Here is a 21,852-nt window from a genome sequence, read left to right as displayed (position 1 = left end):
TCCTTTCTAGAACTTGCACCAACCAGCAATCCGGAAGCGTCGTGTCTGCATGGAGAACTCGTTAATAAGATGTTTACCAGGACATTAAAGTTGATTTTGTAAAATGTAACCAGTTATATGAAGCTTTTCTGAGCGGACAACAAATAAATAGTCCACACGTTTCTATGGTAACAAACGTGGCGTTCTCCACCAAATAATCATGGCGGATGATTTGGACGATTTACTTGATGAAGTCGAATCAAAGTTTTGTTGTAGCACGACGGCGTCTAAACAGTCAAGTTATGTTTCAAAACAAATGGACCAAATGTGTGCGAATCTCAAGGACAAACAGCAGTCAAGGTAGTAGGCTAGCCGGATTAGCACCCGAGCTAACGTAGCTAAGACTAATGCAAATAATATAAAACTAAAACCTTTATGTACAGTATACAGTATAGCTAAACGTTTTAATGCGTTGTAGATTTGCACTGTTTTATGTTACCAATCGGACTTCAATGCTAAAAAACCGTCACATTACTATAATGTATAATTATCATACAAGTCTTATCAATACATCCTTAACATTGTCTCAAAGATATAAACAAAATCAGATTCTTACGAGTCAAACTTGTAACATTTCGATTTTTTCAGAAAAAAAGAGCTGAACATGAGAATGAATAGAGCTGAACATGAGAATGATGATATTGACGCTATGCTACAGGAAATTCTGGATGATGATGATTATCAGCCCATCAGCACACATGTAAGTCAACAAAAACTCGCCATGATCAGTGAACAAAGTAATACTTTTTTATTTTTCAAATAACACTGAAGAACATTAATATTGCTAGTGGTTTTTAACAGTGCACATTAATCATCTGTTAAAAAATAAAAAATAAATCTCTTATGATCTGAACAGGAACCCATTTCAGCAAAGACTTCCACAAGCGATTCATGTTCTCAGACTATGCTCAAGAAGTAAGTTTTTGGTTTCATTGGGCCTGAAAAAATCCAAATGATTTGAAATCCAAATGCATGTAGAAGTTGTACAGGAGAAACTGAGCATTTCAAACATGAAACATCTAGATTCAATATATAAGATGTGTTGTCAAATGATTAACTCTAGTCAAAATTTTCCTCAAACAGATGTTGCCCTGTGTTTCTTGGTGGAAGCTCTGTACTACATGGTATTGGAACCAGCATTTCTCAAAGGTGGAAATAACATCAGAATCCGTCTTGCCTGGACTTGTGGGCCACATGCATATTTTAATTATGTTCTAATGAGCACAATAATAACAACAACCAGTAACACAATGCATATAGGCATTTTCCACATTGAGAAAGCACTTCTGACCAAGTAATTCAGTCATGACAGATTTACTTAGATGTGCAAATGTATTCTGACTGTGGTCTGTAACAAGAACTATCTTGTTTTTGAAGGGCCTGCGACCGATTAAGATGTACGTCTTGTGACTTCAGCGTACTCATGTTTGAGGATCACGAGTGGGACTCGTCCTGCAACTATTTATTTTTCAGGTAAGGTATCTGCAAAAATATCAGGAGGGGGCAGCATTGATCCGTGTATCCCACTGTAGCAGATGAGGCATTTTTAGACTGCCCCACACATCCTTAACCTTCGTTTTTGCACAGCATCAGCATGTCAGTTAATGATGCCTTTGTTGAAGTCATCATGTCACCCTCTTACAGATAAGCTTTATTAAATGTTTAGACGGGCTGATAAAGAAACACTTTTCAACACAAGCATTCAACAACGCAACACACCGCCTTTTTTGTGCAAACCCTGTTTTCCGCCGGACTGCATCATTTCCTTATTATCTTCTGCACAGTGTCTTGCAGCGTCTCACTCAACTTTAGCATCAAACAGACAGTGAATCATTCGTACCATGTCTTTTATGTAGTTATCTTCCATATTTAGGCCATGATGCACTTTGCTACATGCTCAGACAGTCGAGCTCTTAAGTTGAAGGGCCTTTGTGTTTTAATGATCTGCTTTTTCGAGATGTTCAAGCCTGTAACTTTGACAAATTCAACCACATGCTCTCCTAATTAATGAAGCTTTAAAATCTTCAACTTACGGCTTCCCCTTTTAAACAGGTGATGTAAAGGCTCATCAAGAAACCATGTGTTCAGGATTATTGCTTCATTTTACATTGCTTAGATTACATGGTGTAGTTTATAATAAATGATAGAATAGTATGAAAAGAACCCTTTATACTTCTGAAGTATAATCTCTTCAAAATACTTTATGGGTGACAGTCCATATCTGGAGTTAACCACTTAAATAGATGCAGATTAAAAACTGAGGATATTTGGATAGCTTGAAAAATTTTTTAACCCTATGTTTATAATGTCTTCATACTAATAGTTCTTGTTTTTAAGATTCAGTTATATAGAAGAAAATAAAATAGTCTTTAAAGGGATAGTTCACCCAAAAATGTAAATTATCCCATAATTTACTCACCCTTAAGCCATCCTAGGTGTATAGGACTTTCATCTTTCAGCCAAACACAGATTTATTTATTTATTTTATTTTTTTAAATACCCTATTTGTTTGAAACACAAGAGGCATCTACTCTCATCTAAGCTTACGCTACTCATACGTCATGCTTTGGGTCAGAGGTCACTCTTCGGCTGAAATTAGACTTGCATACAGCCGTTACCGGTGATTATAGTTCATAAATAGATATTTTTCTTACAAAAACACCTCTTGTCACTTCAGAAGGCGTTAATAACCCCCTGGAGCCGTATGGATTACTTTTATGATGGATGGATGCAGTTTTTTGGGCTTTAAACAAAAAAAGGTACCATTTACTCCCATTATAAAGTCATATACACCTAGGATGGCTTGAGGGTGAGTAAATTATGGGATGATTACCTTTCACCCAAAAAAAGTATGTATGATTTTTTTTATTTTAAAATACATTCTTTTAACCAAGTTTATTGTTCATTGACTATTATTAGTATGCCATTCATGGGTTTAAATAAAACCCCCAGGCACCATCAAAACATTGAGAGAGGTCCGCTCAGATCTGTCAGTCTCTATCCAGCTCAATCAACAGCGTGAGTTTGGGGGGTGGCTACTGTAGCAGGGACCATGGCTGGGTTTGCACAGGAAAAGACATTCAGCTTTGGGGTACATTTACACAACAACGATGTACTAAAAACAGAAAACCTTTTCCTTTGTGTTTTTCACGTACAGACGACAGTTGTCAAAATGATTCGAGAAAAAGATTAAAAACACTGTAATATGCATGTCGGGCCAGTAGTTTGCGATGCCACTTTGCAAAGAAACTATGCGCTTATAGACTGAATAGGTAATAAGTACGGCCAAAATGTATAAAAAGTTTTCAGTTTTTAATTGAAAAAACGGTGTTGTGTAAACGGCCGGAGTTTTTGCTTATGTAATCAGTGTTGGGGTAACGCATTACAAGTAACTTGAGTTACGTAATCAGATTATTTTTTCAGGTAACTAGTAAAGTAAGGCATTACTTTTTCAATTTACAACAAAATATCTGTTTCTTTTTCAAAAAAGTAATGCAAGATCATTTTTATTGACTGACAGCTCTCCTGTCCCCATGCTGAGAGAAATAAAGTGCAGAGGCGTTGTGTGCGCTGTGTAAACATGCTGGTTATTGTAGTTCTAGACTAAATGTGAGCGTTTAGTTATCTCACTTGCATGAAATCATTCGGTATTCCTCAAAATGAATAAAAACAGTGAAATGAAAACTCAGAATTTTATAAACCTGTAACAATGAACTATATTAAATTACACAAATATATTTTATGTATTTAATCTCACTTTATTAACCAGTGTCTTTGCTGCTTAAATTATCTAATTCAACCACTAATAAGCAAAAATTACTTAAATATGAGTGTTGAACTTCCATCTCTTCTATTGTATTCTTCTTTAATCCAGAATGGCAGCACAGCTGAAATGTTTGTTTGAGCTGTGCCCTCTACTTTACAGGCATGCATTTCCTTCAGCCTGAGGCTTATTCATTTCACTTTTGGTGTGAAAGAGCCTTTACATTTACCAAAAATAGAACTTTTTTTGTTGTTATTTAAAAAAACAAAACAAAAAACAAACAAGCAAGCCCAGGTGAGAAAAAGTAACGCAAAAGTAATGTAATGCATTGCTTTTCATAAAAAGTAACTATCGCAATAAATTACTTTTTTAAAGAGTAACGCAATATTGTAGTGCATCACTTTTAAAAGTAACTATCCCCAACACTGGTCATAACACGTAGCAACACAGCTAAAAGGATTCCTAATATAGTGTCACTAATTTAATGTCACTAGTGTCGCACTAGTGTCACAATAAATGTATTATATATACAGGTGTGCTCAAAATTATTCATACCCTTGGTAAATATGACCAAAGAAGGCTGTGAAAATAAATCTGCAACGTTAATACTTTTGATATTTTATTTTAAAAATCTACAAAAATCCAACCTTTCATTGGAGAATAATAATTTTAAATGGGGGGAAAATCTCATTATGAGAAATGTTTTTCTCCAATACACATTTCTCTAATTATACAAAATTTTCCAAAGCAAAAATGAAGCAAATTTTCTTGCTTCATCTGACTATATAACCCATCCCATTTGAATTTCCAGTAGTGTCAGTTACTTTTCAAATGTTCTATGGTCAGATGAAGCAAAAAAAATTTGCTTTTTTAGCAGCAAACACTTAAGATGGGTTTGGTGCACACAGGGGTAAAAAGTACCCCATGTGTACAATGAAAAATACTGTTGGATCTTTAATGCTGTGAGCCTATTTTTCTGCTGGAGGTACTGGACATCTTGATCAGATACATGGAATAATGGATTCTATCAAATACAAACTGATAAAAAAATCAAAACCTGACTGTCCCTGTTAGAAGTCATATAATGGGCTGTGGTTGGATCTTCCATCAGGACAATGATCCAAAACAAACATCAAAACCAACACAAAAATGTGTCTCTGAGCACAAAATGAAGCTTCTGTCATTGCTATACCAGTCCCCTGACCTGAAACCTAAAAAAATGAATGGAGTGAACTGAAGAGAAGCACCACCAATGTGGAGCTGGGAATCTGAAGGATCTGGAGAGATTCAGCATGAAGGAATGGTCTCTGATCTCTTGTCAGGTGTTCTCCAAACTCATCAGGCATTATGGAAGACGACTCAGAGCTGTTATCTTGGGAAAAGGAAGATGCAAAAAGTATTGAATAAAAGGGTATGATTATTTGTGAACAATGTGTATTAGAGAAAAACATTTCTCTCATAATGAGATTTTCATTTAAAATTATTATTCTACAATGAAAAGTTGGATTTTTGTAGATTTTTTTAAATAAAAGATCAAAAGTATTAACAATGCAGATTCATTTTCACAGCCTTCTTTGGTCATATTTAAGAAAGGTATGAATAATTGAGCACAACTGTGTGTGTGTGTGTGTGTGTGTGTGTGTATATAATATTATATATATATATATATATATATAATATTATATATATATATATATATATATATATATATATATATATATATATATATATATATATATATATATATATATATAATTATTATTATTATGTTTCTGGGGTGAAATGAGACCTGGACAAAAAGTCTGTGGTAACTACTCAACTTTTGTTCAAAACAGCCAGCCCCAATTTGAAGTGAGAGAAGCAGATATTAGTTCTTAAAATGTGTTCTACAAAATGGGATGTGAATGTACCAAAAAAAACAAAAAAAAAGGTTTGCAGTCAGTGATAAAGTTCCAGAAATAACCTGAAGCATTGAGCCAATTGTGTGACTGGGTTAAATTGGCAATCTGTGAACTACAAACACAGAAATATATTCAAATCCTCAATCTTCTGCTGTTTTCCCTTTCTTTAGAAACAACATGCCAGACTATCACAAACTAAAAGGCAAACTGAAGAAGAGAAAGGGTGGGCGTGCATATGCCTGCCAGTGTAGCTGGCACTCTGCCCTGTCCCTCTCAGACCTGAGGGAGCAACAACAGCTAAAGTGGGTTTGTGGAAAACACAAAGCATGAACTTTAGTCTGCAACAGTTCTCCCTCGGAAATTTTATCTGTGTCCACCAGCAAGTGTTGTGTGCTCTCCTCCTCCTCCTCCTCCTCCTCACAAAAGAGAATGCTGGCCATTTTCAAAATTGTTTTGTGCAATTTGTGGGGTTTGATAACAAAAAGAATATTTTCTGTTTTCTTCTATAAGTGTAGTTTTTTTTATTTATGTGTGAAGTAAGTGCGAGTCTCATCTACACTACATTTTCCCTTAGAATGATGAAGCACAGTGGATGGTTTATATTATATGGACTCCATTATTTTGAATAATTAAAGGATGTAATATGTTGTAATATTTTAAATACTCATGCACATTTTTTAGACATTTTGCACAATTGAGAATTATAAACGAATAATGAGATTGGATCCATCTACAAAGGTTAATAATAGAATGCTTGATCATTGTTTAGAATGTTTATTATAATATAGATGAACAATGTTGATTTATTTTTCTGTTCTTCCAGTATATTCTTAAGAAACACTCAGGTATTGCAAGGGCCCATTTGTGTTACATTCCACGGTTTTCAGGGAGAATCATCTGTCCAAAATGATAAATGCACAACATTGTCCACAGAATAAAGAGAATAAAAAATAAGGAGAATGATCTGTGCTTTTTGAAGTTTTTTTTTATACTTTACCTGCTGAGAAAAATCTCTTGCAGTTATTATGCTGAATTCACCAGGTTCCAGTGTCAGCATAGTCATTATCGGAAGATGCAGCAGAATTGTCCTCCATCTCATTTTTAGATGGTACATTCACGTACGATGCCTCTGATGCTGTACTACTACTATCTGTTTCTAAAATAAAAAAGTCAGTGTCAGTATTTTTGTTTTACCAAACGATTGAGTCTGCTTGCTTTAAGGCTCAAGGTTGCTGTACAAAAGATCCAGGTTCAAAAGCGCTAGGGGATTTCAGAAAGGAAGCTCTGTGAAAAAGAAATACTGTCACATGGTTAAGTACAAGAGGTACCTTGACTGAGGTTTCTAGGTACGTGCTGGTCTTCGTAACCGTCAGTACTTTCTGTCATCTGTGCAATGTGGGGATTCTGAAAAGACATCTCAGGAAGTGATGGGCTTTCCTCACCTTCCAAAAACAAGAGAGACGAATTACCGTAACATGTTTTTAGATGTTTTTGTAACTATTAAGCTGTTTAAAAAGTGCAACTAGCATTATGCAAATAAGTCAAATATACAGTGGTTTCCAGATCTATTAAAAAGAGTTTAAAATATATATTGAAAATGAACAAGTTTGGGGTCGGTTTTACATGAAGTCTCTTATGTTTGATAAAAACTACAGTAAAGACAGTAATATTGTGAAATATTATAATTTAAAATAACTGCTTGAATATATCCTAAAATATTAGTTATTTCTGTTATGGTAAATTACTCCAGTTTTAAGTGTCACATTCAGAAATTATTACAATATGCTGATTAAGTGCATCAATGTTGAAAACAACTATGCTGCTTAATATTTTTGTGAAAACTGATCATTTTTTAGGATACGTTGATGAATAAAAAGTTCAAAAGAACAGCATTTATTTGAACTGGAAATTTTTAATATTATATAAAAATATTATAAAGTTTTTAGGGCCTATTTTGATCAATTTAATGCATCCTTGCTGAGTAAAATTTCTATTAATTTCTTTTAAAAAAAAGAAAAACGTTTTTAAAGTTGTGTAATTTAAACAGGGAAATAACCAGGGTTTTTAGGATATTGAGAATTGTATTTACAACAAAAAAACAATATGACAAAATGACAATAAAATATTAAAAATTCTGCACTATTTCTAGGGCAAATACAAATTTACAGATTTCATGTTTTGAATTTCTCTTTCAACTTTACTCAAAGTATTTTGCTGATAATAAAATTATAATGAAAATATTTATATTAAATTAGAAAAACTGTTTGTTTATTGTAATATGGTTCATTCATACCATAATAGAGAAGGGCGTTTTCACCAATCTCTGTGTTCTGATAGCACTCTTCAGATGAAGTACTGTCTGAATCATTCCCATCTGCAAGGCAGAGAAGAATTTACATGCTTCCTTATCAAAATACACTGTTGTCAATATTGTTGCTTCATTAAATCCCAAAGGTACCTCGACTGTGGGCACGAGTTACATGACAGCTGCTGTAACCAGCAGAGTTTCCTGTCATCTGAGTGCTGTGGGATGCCTGTAGTGATTTCTCAAGAAGCGATGGGCTTTCCTCGTCTTCTGCAGAAATCAGATGCCTAAGGTTTAGCTGACGGAAGCCTCATTGACAACAGCCATCAAGCTTCAATATAAATTGTTTTACATAAGCCTACCACAGTGGAGAACATTGTCCATGTCAGTCTCTGTGTTTTGATAGCACTCGCCAGAAGATGTACTGTCTGAATCATTCATGTCTACCGCTGAAGACAAAGAGAATTCATGAATCTGAAATGTATTTCCCGACTACTACAAGATACTGTTTACCCTTAAAGGTTACACTGATAATCAGGGCTTTACCTCGACTGTCACTATAAGACAGAGGTGCAAACTGTGAATTTTCATGCAATGATGGCACTTCTTCACCTTCACGAGGGGGAAAAGAGATCAAACATTAGTAAATACACCTAGACGCGTTCTCTCAGGATTAAATGATTCTAATTAAACTAATGTATGATTTATTTTTGCATACGTGACTTGAAGAAGTTGTCTGTGTCGGTCTCTGTGTTTTGATAGAACTCTCCAGAAGATGTACTGCTTGAATCATTCACATCTACTGCTGGAAACAAAAAGGGGTTCATCAACTTGAATTTTTTCCCCCTACAAAAATACAATTTTCCCTGTAATGCAACTTCTCACAGGAGAAATATTTCAAATCAGAGGTTCCAATCAGCTTTACCTTTACTTTCAATTCCTGGTGAGTTATGGTCATCAAAAGACAGGAGTGTGAATGGTGACTTTTCATGAAGTAATGGTGTTTCCGCACCTTCATGAAGGAAAAAAGTTCAAATGTTAGTATTTTATGAATATTCACAGTAATACAAATAATCATACTATTTTATTATTATGATACATACATCTAGACACGTTCTCTTTGGATTAATCAAATGAAGGTGCAACAAAATATCAAATTAACCCGAAATATGATTTACTAGTACATACGTGACTTGGTAATGTCGGTGTCAGTCTTGGTGTTTTGATAGAACTCTCCAGAAGATGTACTGCTTGAGTCATCTGTGTATAGAGCAAAGAAAAATATATGCATTCCAGATTTATTTCCTTACTATAAGCTGAATAAATATGGTCAATTAGATCAGTGTACCTTGACTGTAGGTGTGAGGGGCAACAAAAGACAGTGGAGCCAGTGGGGGTTTATCACCTTCAAAACAAATAATGATAAAATATTGGTTGATTAAAAAAAGATGATCAATTTTAGGTAAGAGTAAAATATTGAGTGAATCCAATTATGATTTATTTGTGCACACCGGACTTGATGGTGCCCATGTTGATTTGCACGTCGTGTTTACATCTTTCTCCAGAGCTTGTACTGTCTATGTCATTCGTGTCTCCTGCTGGAGAGTGGAGAAGAATTCATACATATCAGATGAGGTTCTTCAAAAGTCACTGTTTATCCTTTAATGTTAGAGTCTTTAACTTTAACAAGAATATGTGATATGAAAACAAAAAACTAGTGAACTATTTTGCTCTATACTACAGTTCAAGTTTGGCGTAAAGATTTTTTTTTTTAAAGAAAGAAATTAATAGCCTACTTATATTCAGCAAGGACACCTGAAATTGCAAACAACGGTTTTCAACATTGATAATAAGAAATGTTTCTTGAGCACCAAATCAATATATTAGAATGATTTCTGAAGGATCAGGTGACACTGAAGACTGGAGTAATTATGCTAAAAAATGTGGCTTTGTCATCACAAGAGTAAATTACATTTTAAAATATGTTAATCTAGAAAACAGATATTTTGAATAGTCATAATATTGTTTTTAAAGTATTTTGGCTCAAATGGTAAGCATTAGAGACTACCAACTCCAAACTTTTGAATTTGTAATAGTGTACATCTAGTTAATTTACTATTAATGACATTTTTCACCATTTCTCTTCACATTCGAAATGTTAAGCTGGTAAGCAAAAATCACCAGTATTTGACCTACTAAATTTATTATTTCTATTCATAGAACCTACCCATGTCGGCTAAATTATTTCCTGTTTTGTCTCTTTATAGTAGGCCTACTGAAATGAAAGTGTTCCACTGAATTGAATAGTACCTTGAATACTGACTTGTTCATGTGTGAAAAGTAAAAATAGGAGCATATTTCTGATACCATATGGCCTAGCATGGGTCCTCAAATAGCAAACCGTGCTCTGGTTCCGGACCCTGGCTTGGTTCCAACTTCCAACCCCGACCGCGAGACAAAATGACAACGGTTACAGCATTTTACAGTTTCTATAGTTTAAACTTTAAAGCGAGCAGCGAGGTATAATGATCTTTCGGCGCTGATATTTTTATCTAGAGCCAAATGCATTTCATTCAAGCCTTTTTCCGTTCCATGTGCGATGCTTCTCTCTGCCGCTAAAGACGGAAAGCGCCACATTTAGAGCTGCAGCAAACGCGGTTATTTTAACAACCGTAGCAAAAACATAGTGAACAGCAAAATAGATTGATACTTACGCTAAAGCTGCAGAAAACGAGAATGTAGCAAATACAATTATTTTGATCTGTCATACGTTTGAGTGTTTAAATAAACACATTTTTTGACAAAACTTTTATCTATACATTTAGCATCATTAATCAGCATGTTAAGGGCATGAAAAATATTAAAGTAATTTATAGTAAATATGGTGTTTTTGAACCTTAGTATACTAAATTGTAGTATACTGTATATATTATAGTATTTACAACACTTTATTAATGAATGCTACAGCAAACAGTAATATTAACTATAGTGAACTGATAAACTGTAATAAATACTGTATAGTAAACTAGTGTATTGTAATATAATATACCCTATAGTTGCAGAAAGTTTAGTACAGTATTGGGTAATTTGGTTATTTTACTATATTGTTATATTAACACAGCAACAATATACCACAACAAATTAATTCAAGTACTTTACTATAGTATGGTTCAAAAATACTACCGTATTTACTATAGTGTTTTTTTCATGTGGCTCATAATAAACAATGTTATAATTGGGGGAATTATTTGTAGATGGTGAGGAAAGACAACTAAAACTTTGAAGTGACTTGTCAGAAGCTGCAGTCGTGCTCAACAGTTGCACTGACAGTGGTTCAGTAGTTTAATGTGAACCAAAGTACAGAGAGAAAATATTTTCCATCACCGACCCGCACAGACTCTTTTTTTTTTTATGTAAAATGGCTTATGCCAGTAACATATGTTAGCTTATACGCTGTAAAGAGACTTTTCTTGATGAAATTTTAAATAAGGACTGATTATATATTTGCGGTCATTTGCAGTAGAAGTGTTGTCTGCTAAAGCAGCATACTTGGTAAGTTGTTTAGATGCAGTCTTTGCGGTCGAATGCTGTTGTGATGTTCATGCTCCGAATCAGTGTCAGAGTTGTGAGTGGGTTGATTTGATCTCTTGCTGAATTTACGGCCATAGTTTGAGCTCATTCTCGGGCCAAGACTTTCTGAAGAATGAAAAACAGAAAGTGCACATTTGTGCAAAATTGAAAGTTTGACCATTACAGAAATTACAAAGAAATTTCAGAAATTTCATGTTTATGACAAATATAAAAGTCGTGTCATTTTATGCATATTAATCATTATAGATCCAATGCATAAAAATGGAATCACTTGTTTACAGAAATTGAAAAATAATGCAGTTTAACCCATAGTTTGTGAATTAAAAAAAAATAAATCACAAAATATAGGTTAAAACTAGCACAAAATTCACAATTCGAATTAGATTAACAAACTTTTGATTCGATTCAATTCCGATTTTGAGTCATTTTGATTCAATATTGATTAATTTGGATATATCAGGTAAAGTATATGGCAAAAAAATCTCTCAAATAGTGTAAACTATAGAGGGAACCCTGTCAGTTGGTACATTACTATAATATTAAAGGTTAAAATTAACTTAAGTGTATACAAACATTTAAATTAGCGGATTTAATGAAGTCTTTCCATGGTTGAAACACTGATTGAGCATATGAGACATGAAACAGATTCAGTTGTACTGTATCTTTCAACATACCTTGTGATGTTATTCATGTTTATTTTGTGCTATAATTAGCTGTAAAGTGGAAGAGATGATCAATTCACATGCTCTCCACGCATCTCTTGAACGAATAAAAAAGTGAGCCGTCATGCCACATTAAAGAGCTCCAAAAGAGGTATTTATTGATTGAATTGCGTTATTAAATTGACAACATTTTCAGTTCATCAAAATGAGAATGGATTCAAATCGACAAATCGATATGTACAAAATACTAATAATAGATATAATCATTTATGAAGATGTAGAAATTAAAAAAATACATATTATAATACAAACCATACTGATGCTCCCTGGCAGCCGGGACAATTTGTGTGTTATAGATTCCTATCTGTTCATTGGACTGGTCCTCCAGGCTCCTGTGGGAACTACTGTGATGTTGGTTAATCACACATGCTGTTGGCAAAGAGGACAAAAAAGAATAGCTTAAACTCCCCCATGCAGCACTAAGCCTCTGCCTTAAGCTTTTGTATTGCTGTAGTAGCTAATATCAAAAGAAATATTTCACAAAAGGTTTGACTCTCTTCATGTTCTATGAAAAAGCATTTCCTGTTATTTGAATGGAATGCACTGAATACAAATTGGCCAAGAAGTGAGTACATTCATTTGAAGTTTATGCATAATAACAATAAAATATTTTTTGTTGTGCTACTACTCAGAGATGTTCTCGAAGCTAAGCAATGATAAAAAATAACTACAAGTCTGTTTGTTGTAGCTCAGCTCTATTTGCTCATTTCCATTGCATTTAGTTCTAAGAAAACGTATATGTTATTTCTTTTCCAATGCCACTTTGATATTTTGTCATCTAATCTATCTATCTATCTATCTATCTATCTATCTATCTATCTATCTATCTATCTATCTATCTATCTATCTATCTATCTATCTATCTATCTATCTATCTATCTATCTATCTATCTATCTATCTATCTATCTATCTATCTATCTATCTATCTATGTTATTAGATTTTTTAATGTGAGTAAACTGTCTAAAATAGTCTGAATATTTTTTGGTGGATATATTAGAACATTTCAATGGCACCGATTTCAACAAAAGAAATGACTGATGAGTGCTTTTGAATATAAAAAGTGCTTAAACTGTACTTGCCCTTTGCTCTTTTATAATGCACATAGACTGCAGCGTTTATTATAATAAATATAAGCAGCACAATAGATAAGATGATGCAGCCAATCACTCCTGCTGAAACTCCACTGCTGCGTTCTGTTGCTGCCACAGCGGTTGACACTAAAATAAACAGAGAAGGTGTTATTAGCAAAAATCATGTCACCATTTTTTTATCTTTTATTTTCTCTTTTAAAAAACTGAAGCATCACCTGCCACCGGTGTTGTTGACTCGGTTGTGCAGCCCGTGGTTGCGATCTCAACACTGTCTGTATGAAAGAGAATTAATCCATTGGATACAAAGGAATACAAATAACCAAGACCTGTCACTCTGGATTTCACAACAAGACACTAACAAGCTGAAGCTTATAAAGTGTGCTTTGACATTTCAAAAATACTGTTGTAAGCCTGCCCTTCTTTTAACCTATTTTCAGGCCAACTGATGTGGAAATATGTCCCACCACCCCAAAAAGTTAAATTTGACCTACAACTGAGACTAAGAGCTGAAACAAATTATGTTAATGTTCCACCTCAAGAGGTCACATACAACCTCAAATACACACAGGAAATTCAGTTATTAAGCAATACATTTGGCAGAAAAAGTTAGTTCCTGTGTCCCAATTTGCATACTATCCATCCTAAATAGTTTTCAAAATTATAATTAGTGTCTAAAAATCGTAGTATGTTGAAATAAGTATTCCAGAGATACCTGGATGGTCTACTATTTCCGAAGTACAGATTGCACATTGGACGAGGATTCGATTAGAACTACAAACACAAATAAAAAGTGTTAAAAAACTACAACTGTGGCGAAATTGCGAGACAGATGGTTAAGTAGAGGTTTAGATAAAGGATTTGAGTGATTAATAATCAGCATCTAACCTAGTGAAAAAATATCTACTCATTGTTATCCATATTTCATCAGCAACAGCAACTTTTAGAAATATACATTTGGTCATAATCTTTTAAAAGCATCATTATGCAAACACACAAGAAGAGTTCTCTGCATGTAAGACACATAACTGGCAAATCAAAATGCTTCTACATTTCTCTCCGTAATGGTAGAAAATTAAATCAAACTGAATGTGGGGGATTTTAACCATGACAAGATGATTAACAGGGCAGTTTAAATGGTGACAGAAACAGAGTGGTCCGTTAAAATTATGACAAAGTAGTATGTCCCAAAACTTGCCTACTATTCTGCTACACACTCAAAACTATTTACTTTTTCTTCCAAAAAGCAGAACATACTTTTAAGGCATAGTATAAGTAGGCAAACTGAGAATGAATGAACTGAGTGAATGTCTACACATGAAATGTTTTGATGCTAAAGTCAACATGAAGATGAAATTGACCCTTTTTACTGCAAATGCATGTTATTCCAAACAAAATCGTCCCCTTGGAATTATAAGGTTCTATCTGCATTCTGAGCAGTTTGGAGATTTTAAGCTTCAACGTTTTTGCATTCCATTGGACTTTGTAGATACAACCTTTTTGTTTTCTAAATAAAAAGTATCTAAATGTACTCAACATTACCAAAAACATCACATGGTGTAAAGAAGTTGTCACAGAATAAGAATATGTGAATAACTCAATTCAGATAGAACCTTATAATTCCAAGGGGACGAAATGTCTTTGTAATCTTTAAACTGTAATCTTAATTCAGGCCATATGGACTGCGTCAATAATGTTAAACAACTGCCAAATGGCTATTTGTTATTGTTTAAACAAACTTGCATTCTCCATTCTGGTATGTAAGGTCCACGTTTTTAGCATCCAAACAAATTCCTGATGAGTAAAAATTCCCACCCTACATATTTTCTCATTGTGTCACTCTGAAATATGCCACATTACGGCAGTAAAATGTGTTGCAAACTTTAATTCACCTTGACTTCAATGTTTTTTGTGTAGAAAAGAGTACATGTGTATAGTACCTGAACACACAATGCCAGCGTCTTCCTTATGTCCACAGTAACCGGCAGTGTTGTTGATGGGGCCACACTCCCATAAGTTTCTCTCTGTGCCATTACATTTCATTTTGCTGATGTGGATGTCTCCACGGCCGGCCCCAAAAAAGTCCACTCTTTTTGCACTGCCACATCTCAGCTGGGCACATACTACTTGTCCACTTATGATGTTAAACTCATCATCACACACCGTTCCCCATTGCCCAGAATGCAGCAGCTCCACCCGTCCAGCACAGCGATCATGTCCTCCGACCAATCTGACCATCTGGTGCTCTGGAGGACAGAAGCCCAATCAAAACACAATTAAAGTGAAGACAAAGGTAAGGCGCTTATCAAAACATCTCTGAGAAGATCTTAGATGACTCACCGCAAATTACTTCAGTTGCATCTGTGCAGTCGCCTTCTGCAGCTGTATTGCAGTGCAGTTTTGAGTGGTTCAAGGTGCAGTCTGCAAGACAAGTGCCATTGTGCACTGTTGCAGTCTTGCTGATGTTAAAAATGTGGCCACAATTAAAATGTTCACAGATTTGGGTTGGATCTTCATTTGTCTCGGTGAGGATCACGTTGACTGTAGTGTTCTGGTGAAGAGCCCCGAGTGTGCCAGAGCAGCCATTGGACAGACTTAGTGTGGAGAGCTCAACTAGTTCTGAAGGAAAAAAAGGTCATAATTGATTTCATTTAATCAACTACCTTAACTCTACCTTGACTGTAGTCACATTTTTATCTTCACAGCATGCTGGGTTGAGTCAGAAACTTTTCCAGCATCGCATCCTTGCACTGATCTTATCTGACTGTTAATTCTATTCTCAGTGTTTATTTCTAGCAAATCAGATACTAGACTTTTATTTAGACCAAAACACCAAAGTGAATGTGTAAACTGTGGGGCATTGTTTTGTGTTGCAAAGCGTTGTAGCAGTACACTGCAACAGAGCCACATCCCGTGAGTCACTTCCTGTGGAAATGTCATATTGTAGCATGGAGGACACTGGGGAAAGAACTTTTTTTTTTTAGAAAGTTTATGACATTGTCTCCGCAGTGTGGTTTAAGTGCATGAAGTTCTCCCGATTTATGATTACAGGATGCAGACTGTGTCTGTTTGTGGAATTATGACTCATTCTGAAGGACTTTCTTTGGGGTGATTTCTGAAAAGGGTCAGAGGTCACCGGTCTGATGCTCCACACTGTTGGAGGTGAAACACACTACCATTCAAACGTTTTTTTTTTTTTATTCCGAAGGGACATATTAAAATTAAATAAAAGTGACAGTTAAGTTAAGTTATCTATTTCATATAAATGCTGTTCTTTCTATTCATCCAAGAATTCTGAAAAAATGTTTCAAGGTTTCCACAAACTGTTTTCAACAGTGTTATTAATAAGACATGCTTCTTGAGCACCAAATCAACATGTAAAAATGATTTCTGAAGGATTGTGAGTCACTGAAGTCTGGAGAATTTTTTTTCATTACAGGAATAATTGCATTTTAAAATATATTAAAATAGAAAACAGTCATTTTAAATTGTAATAATATTTTACAGTATTACATTTATTTTTTGCTGTGTTTTTGATCAAATAAATGCAGCCTTGGTCAGCATAAAAGACAGCTTTCAACAAAACAATAAAAAATTTAACAGACCCAAAACTTTTTGTAGTGTAGTTGATGCCCAATCATAGATATCTGTCACATTTCACAAATAGGCTACAAAATAGGGTCTGACACTCAAAAAAAGACTTCTAGGTTTTTTTTTTTTGTTGTTGTTTTTTTTTTTTTTTTTTTCAACAAACGGTCGATGACAGAACATGCTTAATCTGTCAAAAATGTTAATACATACTCATCAACCTTAGGAGAGTTTAAATATTAAATACTATATGAGCGTCTTTTATTTTCTGTTCATTTTCTCAAAAGTTTGCAACTTTTACAACCATGTTAGCAATTTAGGGTGTGTATAAATAAAGCAGTCCCAAGAAGCGGTTATCTTTGCCTCACAAAGAAGCCTTGGTTTACAGTGAATTTAGAACAGCTAAGAGGTGTTGTAAGGCACATTGTGAAGTGGAATAATACTGTATAAAGTAATACTGATGTATTGAGGTCACGTTTATGTTTTAGAGTAATTTGCAACAGCTTTGAACGTGGCTCAACCAATCAAAAATCAAGAACCAGAACTATCCGTTTTATAATACTAATTAAACCTTGATTTATTTAAACATTAAATAACCATCAACATGAAATAGGCACAATGTATAAAATAAATAATAAATAAATAAATACTTAATAGGGGCTTGCTAGTTTGGAAGCAAATGTTGGTTTGTAAATAAAATTACACTTTTAAACTTGAATAACAGGGTTGATGAAAACCACAAACACAGCAATATTCGAACAAATTGGGAAAATGGAATGTGATTATTTACTTGTCTTCCCATAATGGTGTAGAAAGGGTCAAAATTGTGTTAAATATTATATAAAATTACATTTTTTATAATTAATTTTAATTAGTAATTACATCAATTCAACAGATTATCAAAATTATGACATTGTTATGTTTAATTGTTGGATACGGTCGAGAAACAAGGGTCTCCCAATTAAGCATTAGGAATTTCTGTGGGACTCTAGCTTTTCTTTACCTTCTTTGTGTCTGATGTCTGTGCGATTCTGTACAACATTTACTTGCACATATTAAAACAGAGCTTCATGATTTTAAAATTAATTCTAGCATGCAAAAAAAAAAAAAAAAAAATGAAGCGGCTGTCTCTGGGGTGGTAGATTGCTCTCACAGCTTTGTGCAATCTTGCTGATCTCTTGCTCTGTTTGATGATAGTGGCTTGGTCTCAGCAGGCTTACCCCAAACACTGCTATCATGCATATTGTTCAACATCTTGATTAACTGCTTGATTCCTCTGTGGCCCACTTTCGAATAAGTGAGCTTTTTTTTGATCATTGTGAGATTGCTGGTAACTGCACCCACTGATAACACTGATCTAGACATGATCATTTCAAAGGAAAGGCATGAGTTTTCTTAAGAGTAGTAGAAATCATTCAACTCACTCTGTTTGTCAGCATGCATCTGTCGGGCATCTGTACCATTGAGCCCTGAAGATGAAAAGATGAACATCATGAGTTTTTCTGAGAACATGTTGCTTGAGGCCAGAGGCCAAAAACTGTCACTTCAGTCTAAAGTGTAGAAGTAGAACAGAGTGCTCAAATCTACGGTCTTGCAATCTGCTGTTAGTCTTCACGGTTTACAAAAACAATTATCATCAAAGACAACAGCAATCAGACACTGTTGAACAAGATGCATTAAAACAGCTCAGCTCAACAGAAATACAACAAAAAATCATGTTCCGCAAAACTTCGCTAATGTTTGTGTTGGGTTACAAAAATGTCTGAATTTAGTTCGCATCTGAAGATTTTGTCAAGGTGTGAAAAATTAAAATACATAACATGGATTAAGTTTGAATATCCTGTGGTGTGAAGAAAACATGTAGATATCTGACAGTTTTACACAATATGTATGAGACTGTAAGATGAAATATGTACAAGCTATTTAATAATAATAATAATGTTAAGTCATTGTAGTTATTAAGTCAATGTAGGACTATTTATTGAAACCCAGCTGTGTTAAAGAAGACTAAAATAATTGCTGATTGCATATTTTAACAGCATGGTCCTCTAAATTTGTTACATGAAGTAGTTACAAATGGTGGAAACTCGGAGCTGATGCTCGTCTTGGTCATTAACACATGCTCAAAAAAGTCACAGAATGAAATTGAGTCAGGAAAAAAAAAAAAGATAATTGCATTTGTGAATAGTATGTTCTCAGCAAATCCCCAATTTTTTTTTTTTTTCTTCCAAAAATAACTTGATGTCTATGTCCGCTTTTGGTACTTCATTTAGGGGGGAAAATGACTCTCAAAGGATAAAATAAAAGTTTAAGTTTACAATTAATAATTTAATATGCTCTATGATATTAGATTTGTTGTATTACAAAAGGAGAGAATTAATTATTAATTAAAAATTAACAAAAATGAAAAAATTAATTTGTGAGATTTTTTCTCAGATTAACAGTTATTTTATACAGACCAATCTTTTTCTTTTTTTTTTATCAAAACACAATTTGTATTTGTATTATGCTCGATTTCTGTCCGGATCCTATCTACACTATGCATTCTTTACAGCAAAACACTTAAGAAAAATATAACATTTGTCTTATTCTATTATTGAAACACTTTTCTATAAATGTAAGGCCTTGTAAATGTCTATTTGTCATGTTAATAACATCTGCAGCTTGTTGTACGCAATCTAAATGGACTCCACATAATCGAAAACGGGCTATTAGGAAAATTCTGCTTTTTTTTAGCCATCTTATGCATTTGACTTACAAATAAAGTCATCTTTCTTCATTCAATCTCCTGTGAAGTTAATCTTATTCACTTACCAATGTGTCATGGTGCACTGAAGTGCATAAACAAATCTCTGGTTGCACTTTGTGCAAACAGCTCTTTGGAAAAGCGTCGTAATGAGCCGAGGCATCTGTGTACTTTCTTTTGTAACTTTAAAAAAAAAAAGCCTTCAGATTGCATAGTGCTGCATTAGTTAAACTGAGCTTTGTTTTAACCACAAAGCATGTCTTACAACAAGTCTTTTGTTGAAAGTGCACATTTGATTTTCCATCTATGATAATGATTGTCTCTCAAGAGCTAGTTAGATGGATTGTGCAATAGCCTCAGAGAATTGTACAACCTCTCTACTCAATTTAATAGACTTTTTAAATTAAATTTTAAAATATGTTTCAAAAAAATTTTTAGAATATAGAATATAACACATAGCAGTTACACTCAAGCTCTTTAGATGAAAGACCCAGCCTGCCTACACAAACCATACATCAGAACCATTTTACCTTGAGACACGGACAAAGCCTGGAGAACAACACACAGCAGCAGAAGCGGCATCTCACAGTAAGTCAGCCTAACAGCCAAAGATTTCTGTTCGTCCCTGACGGAGAGTTACTCTGACTGATGAACGTGACCCTGCACCTTCAGCCTTTGGTGCAGTTGCTGCATGTGGTTTCCACTACGGGGCGAATTTGAGCATCATGCCTCACACATGCACTCACTACCACAAACACACACCCTATTTTACTACCGTCACAGCCAGGTCAAGTGCACATTTGCGGTATTATACCCAAACTTTCACTTCATATTTCACATCATTTTGGACTGCTTGAAAATATGTTTCAGTGGATAATGGAGTTTCGATTCTAGCATTAGTTTTGTAACCAAGCTTTTTTCCCTTCCATTTCCCTCCAGTTCATTAAAGACTTTTGGAGTTTCTTTGAGTGTTAAAGCAAAAGGCTCAAGCTAGCGAGAATCGATTAAGCTTTCATCATGAAGCCCAGTTCATCAGTCATCAATTCATCATTGGCCTGGCATGCAATTAATGAACTGAAGGGACAATGAATAGCTGTATATAGATGAATAGTTTGTTGTTATCGTCAACCCTAAATTACAAGAAAGTGTTTTAGCAGAAAAAGCAGACCCCCGTGCACTTTCCCAGACTTCATGCAAGACGTCCATTACCTTATTCTATTGGATTTCTACTGCATTACAGAGAAACTGGTGGTCATGGCCCAATTTTATTTTTAATTTTTTCTGATATGGGAGCAAGGAAAATAACTAAATGTAAATAATAGAATCCATCGAACAAAGCTTTTAAAATGGAGGAGAAAAGGTTTCTCATATCTTTTGTTGTTGATATCAAAGGCCATGTGTCCAATCAAATGTTTTTTGATGTAGGCAGATGCCAATATGGACAGGTTGCACAACATACCTTCAGCTTTAAAAAGCAGGAATGAAACTGGTAAAAAGATAATATAACCCAGACTGCATTAAGTTCACTTGCAATGAAAATAACCATGTTTGTGCCAAATGCAATGTGTTTTGTGGTGAATTATTGGCTGCCAAGAATATGAAACCATTGAAAATGAAGTTTCAATTGTGTTGAAAACAAACCATTTTTTTTGTTTTTTAATTTTCCTATCCAGCCACTGCACATTGTACACTGTTGGACAGTACCTAACAATAGTAATGTTGCGTCACCACTTGTCTTTCCAACTTAACTTTTTTACTTTGCAACTTTTCCCAATGTAAAACCATTTTAGAACCACAGTTATATGGGAATATTATTAGACAGCAACTTCTCTTTCAAAAATCATATTTCATGTTACAAAAACAGCGTTCTTCTACCTCAGAAACATCACTAAGCTATGAAACATGCTATCAGTTTCTGATGCAGAAAGGCTAAATCATGCATTCATGACCTCTAGACTGGATTACTGTAGTGTAATCCCACATGGAAAAAACCTATATAAACATATATGTTTCAATATAGGTTTTGATATAGGTTTTGCATATATGTGACATATATAAAATTGGCCGTTTTCCTATATTATAGGTACATATATGTACATATAAACTG

The 21,852-nt window shown here is 34.3% G+C and overlaps 2 protein-coding genes across 7 annotated transcripts; one reads left to right on the top strand and one right to left on the bottom strand.

Annotated features, from left to right (window-relative positions):
- Window positions 1-22: 22 nt before the first annotated feature.
- Window positions 23-6,037, top strand: cfap418 (cilia and flagella associated protein 418). Its single transcript, XM_067404693.1, has 6 exons — window positions 23-339; window positions 628-739; window positions 896-954; window positions 1,123-1,188; window positions 1,417-1,512; window positions 5,874-6,037. Exons 1-6 carry the CDS (start codon window positions 200-202, stop codon window positions 6,031-6,033), a joined length of 633 nt encoding a protein of 210 aa, XP_067260794.1. The 5' UTR covers window positions 23-199; the 3' UTR covers window positions 6,034-6,037.
- Window positions 2,740-20,425, bottom strand: LOC137032725 (T-cell differentiation antigen CD6). 6 transcript variants are annotated; one of them, XM_067404638.1, is made up of 20 exons: window positions 20,276-20,425; window positions 18,424-18,468; window positions 15,752-16,030; window positions 15,352-15,657; window positions 13,630-13,686; window positions 13,403-13,540; window positions 12,574-12,690; window positions 11,558-11,704; window positions 9,520-9,606; window positions 9,357-9,413; window positions 9,197-9,268; window positions 8,934-9,020; window positions 8,727-8,813; window positions 8,555-8,620; window positions 8,371-8,457; window positions 8,162-8,278; window positions 7,997-8,077; window positions 7,032-7,145; window positions 6,701-6,859; window positions 2,740-5,174 (listed from the first exon to the last, which is right to left on the bottom strand). In XM_067404638.1, the coding sequence occupies exons 1-19, from the start codon at window positions 20,325-20,327 to the stop codon at window positions 6,738-6,740; spliced, it is 2,118 nt and encodes a 705-aa protein (XP_067260739.1). In that variant the 5' UTR covers window positions 20,328-20,425; the 3' UTR covers window positions 2,740-5,174; window positions 6,701-6,737. The 6 variants fall into 6 exon arrangements, with proteins under 6 accessions (XP_067260739.1, XP_067260758.1, XP_067260765.1 ...); XM_067404657.1 differs by having other exon boundaries at window positions 8,727-8,810; XM_067404664.1 differs by lacking the exon at window positions 20,276-20,425 and adding an exon at window positions 19,814-19,896.
- Between the last annotated feature and the right edge of the window lie 1,427 nt (window positions 20,426-21,852).

Source organism: Chanodichthys erythropterus, chromosome 2 (assembly GCF_024489055.1).
Source record: "Chanodichthys erythropterus isolate Z2021 chromosome 2, ASM2448905v1, whole genome shotgun sequence".
Classification (NCBI taxonomy): Eukaryota; Metazoa; Chordata; class Actinopteri; order Cypriniformes; family Xenocyprididae; genus Chanodichthys; species Chanodichthys erythropterus.
Note: the sequence above shows the minus strand (reverse complement) of the source record. Positions and strands in the feature narration are given on the sequence as shown.

What these genes read in the sequence shown, in the direction of transcription:
- cfap418 (XM_067404693.1), top strand. Translation starts at nt 200, where the DNA reads ATGGCGGATGATTTGGACGATTTACTTGATGAAGTCGAATCAAAGTTT. An exon ending in AAGGACAAACAGCAGTCAAG is followed by an intron (nt 340 to 627) that starts GTAGTAGGCTAG and finishes CGATTTTTTCAG; the next exon opens with AAAAAAAGAGCTGAACATGA. An exon ending in TGCAACTATTTATTTTTCAG is followed by an intron (nt 1,513 to 5,873) that starts GTAAGGTATCTG and finishes CCCTTTCTTTAG; the next exon opens with AAACAACATGCCAGACTATC.
- LOC137032725 (XM_067404638.1), bottom strand. Translation starts at nt 20,327, where the DNA reads ATGCCGCTTCTGCTGCTGTGTGTTGTTCTCCAGGCTTTGTCCGTGTCT. An exon ending in GTCAACAACACCGGTGGCAG is followed by an intron (nt 13,541 to 13,629) that starts GTGATGCTTCAG and finishes TGTTTATTTTAG; the next exon opens with TGTCAACCGCTGTGGCAGCA. An exon ending in TGCCAGGGAGCATCAGTATG is followed by an intron (nt 11,705 to 12,573) that starts GTTTGTATTATA and finishes TTCATTCTTCAG; the next exon opens with AAAGTCTTGGCCCGAGAATG.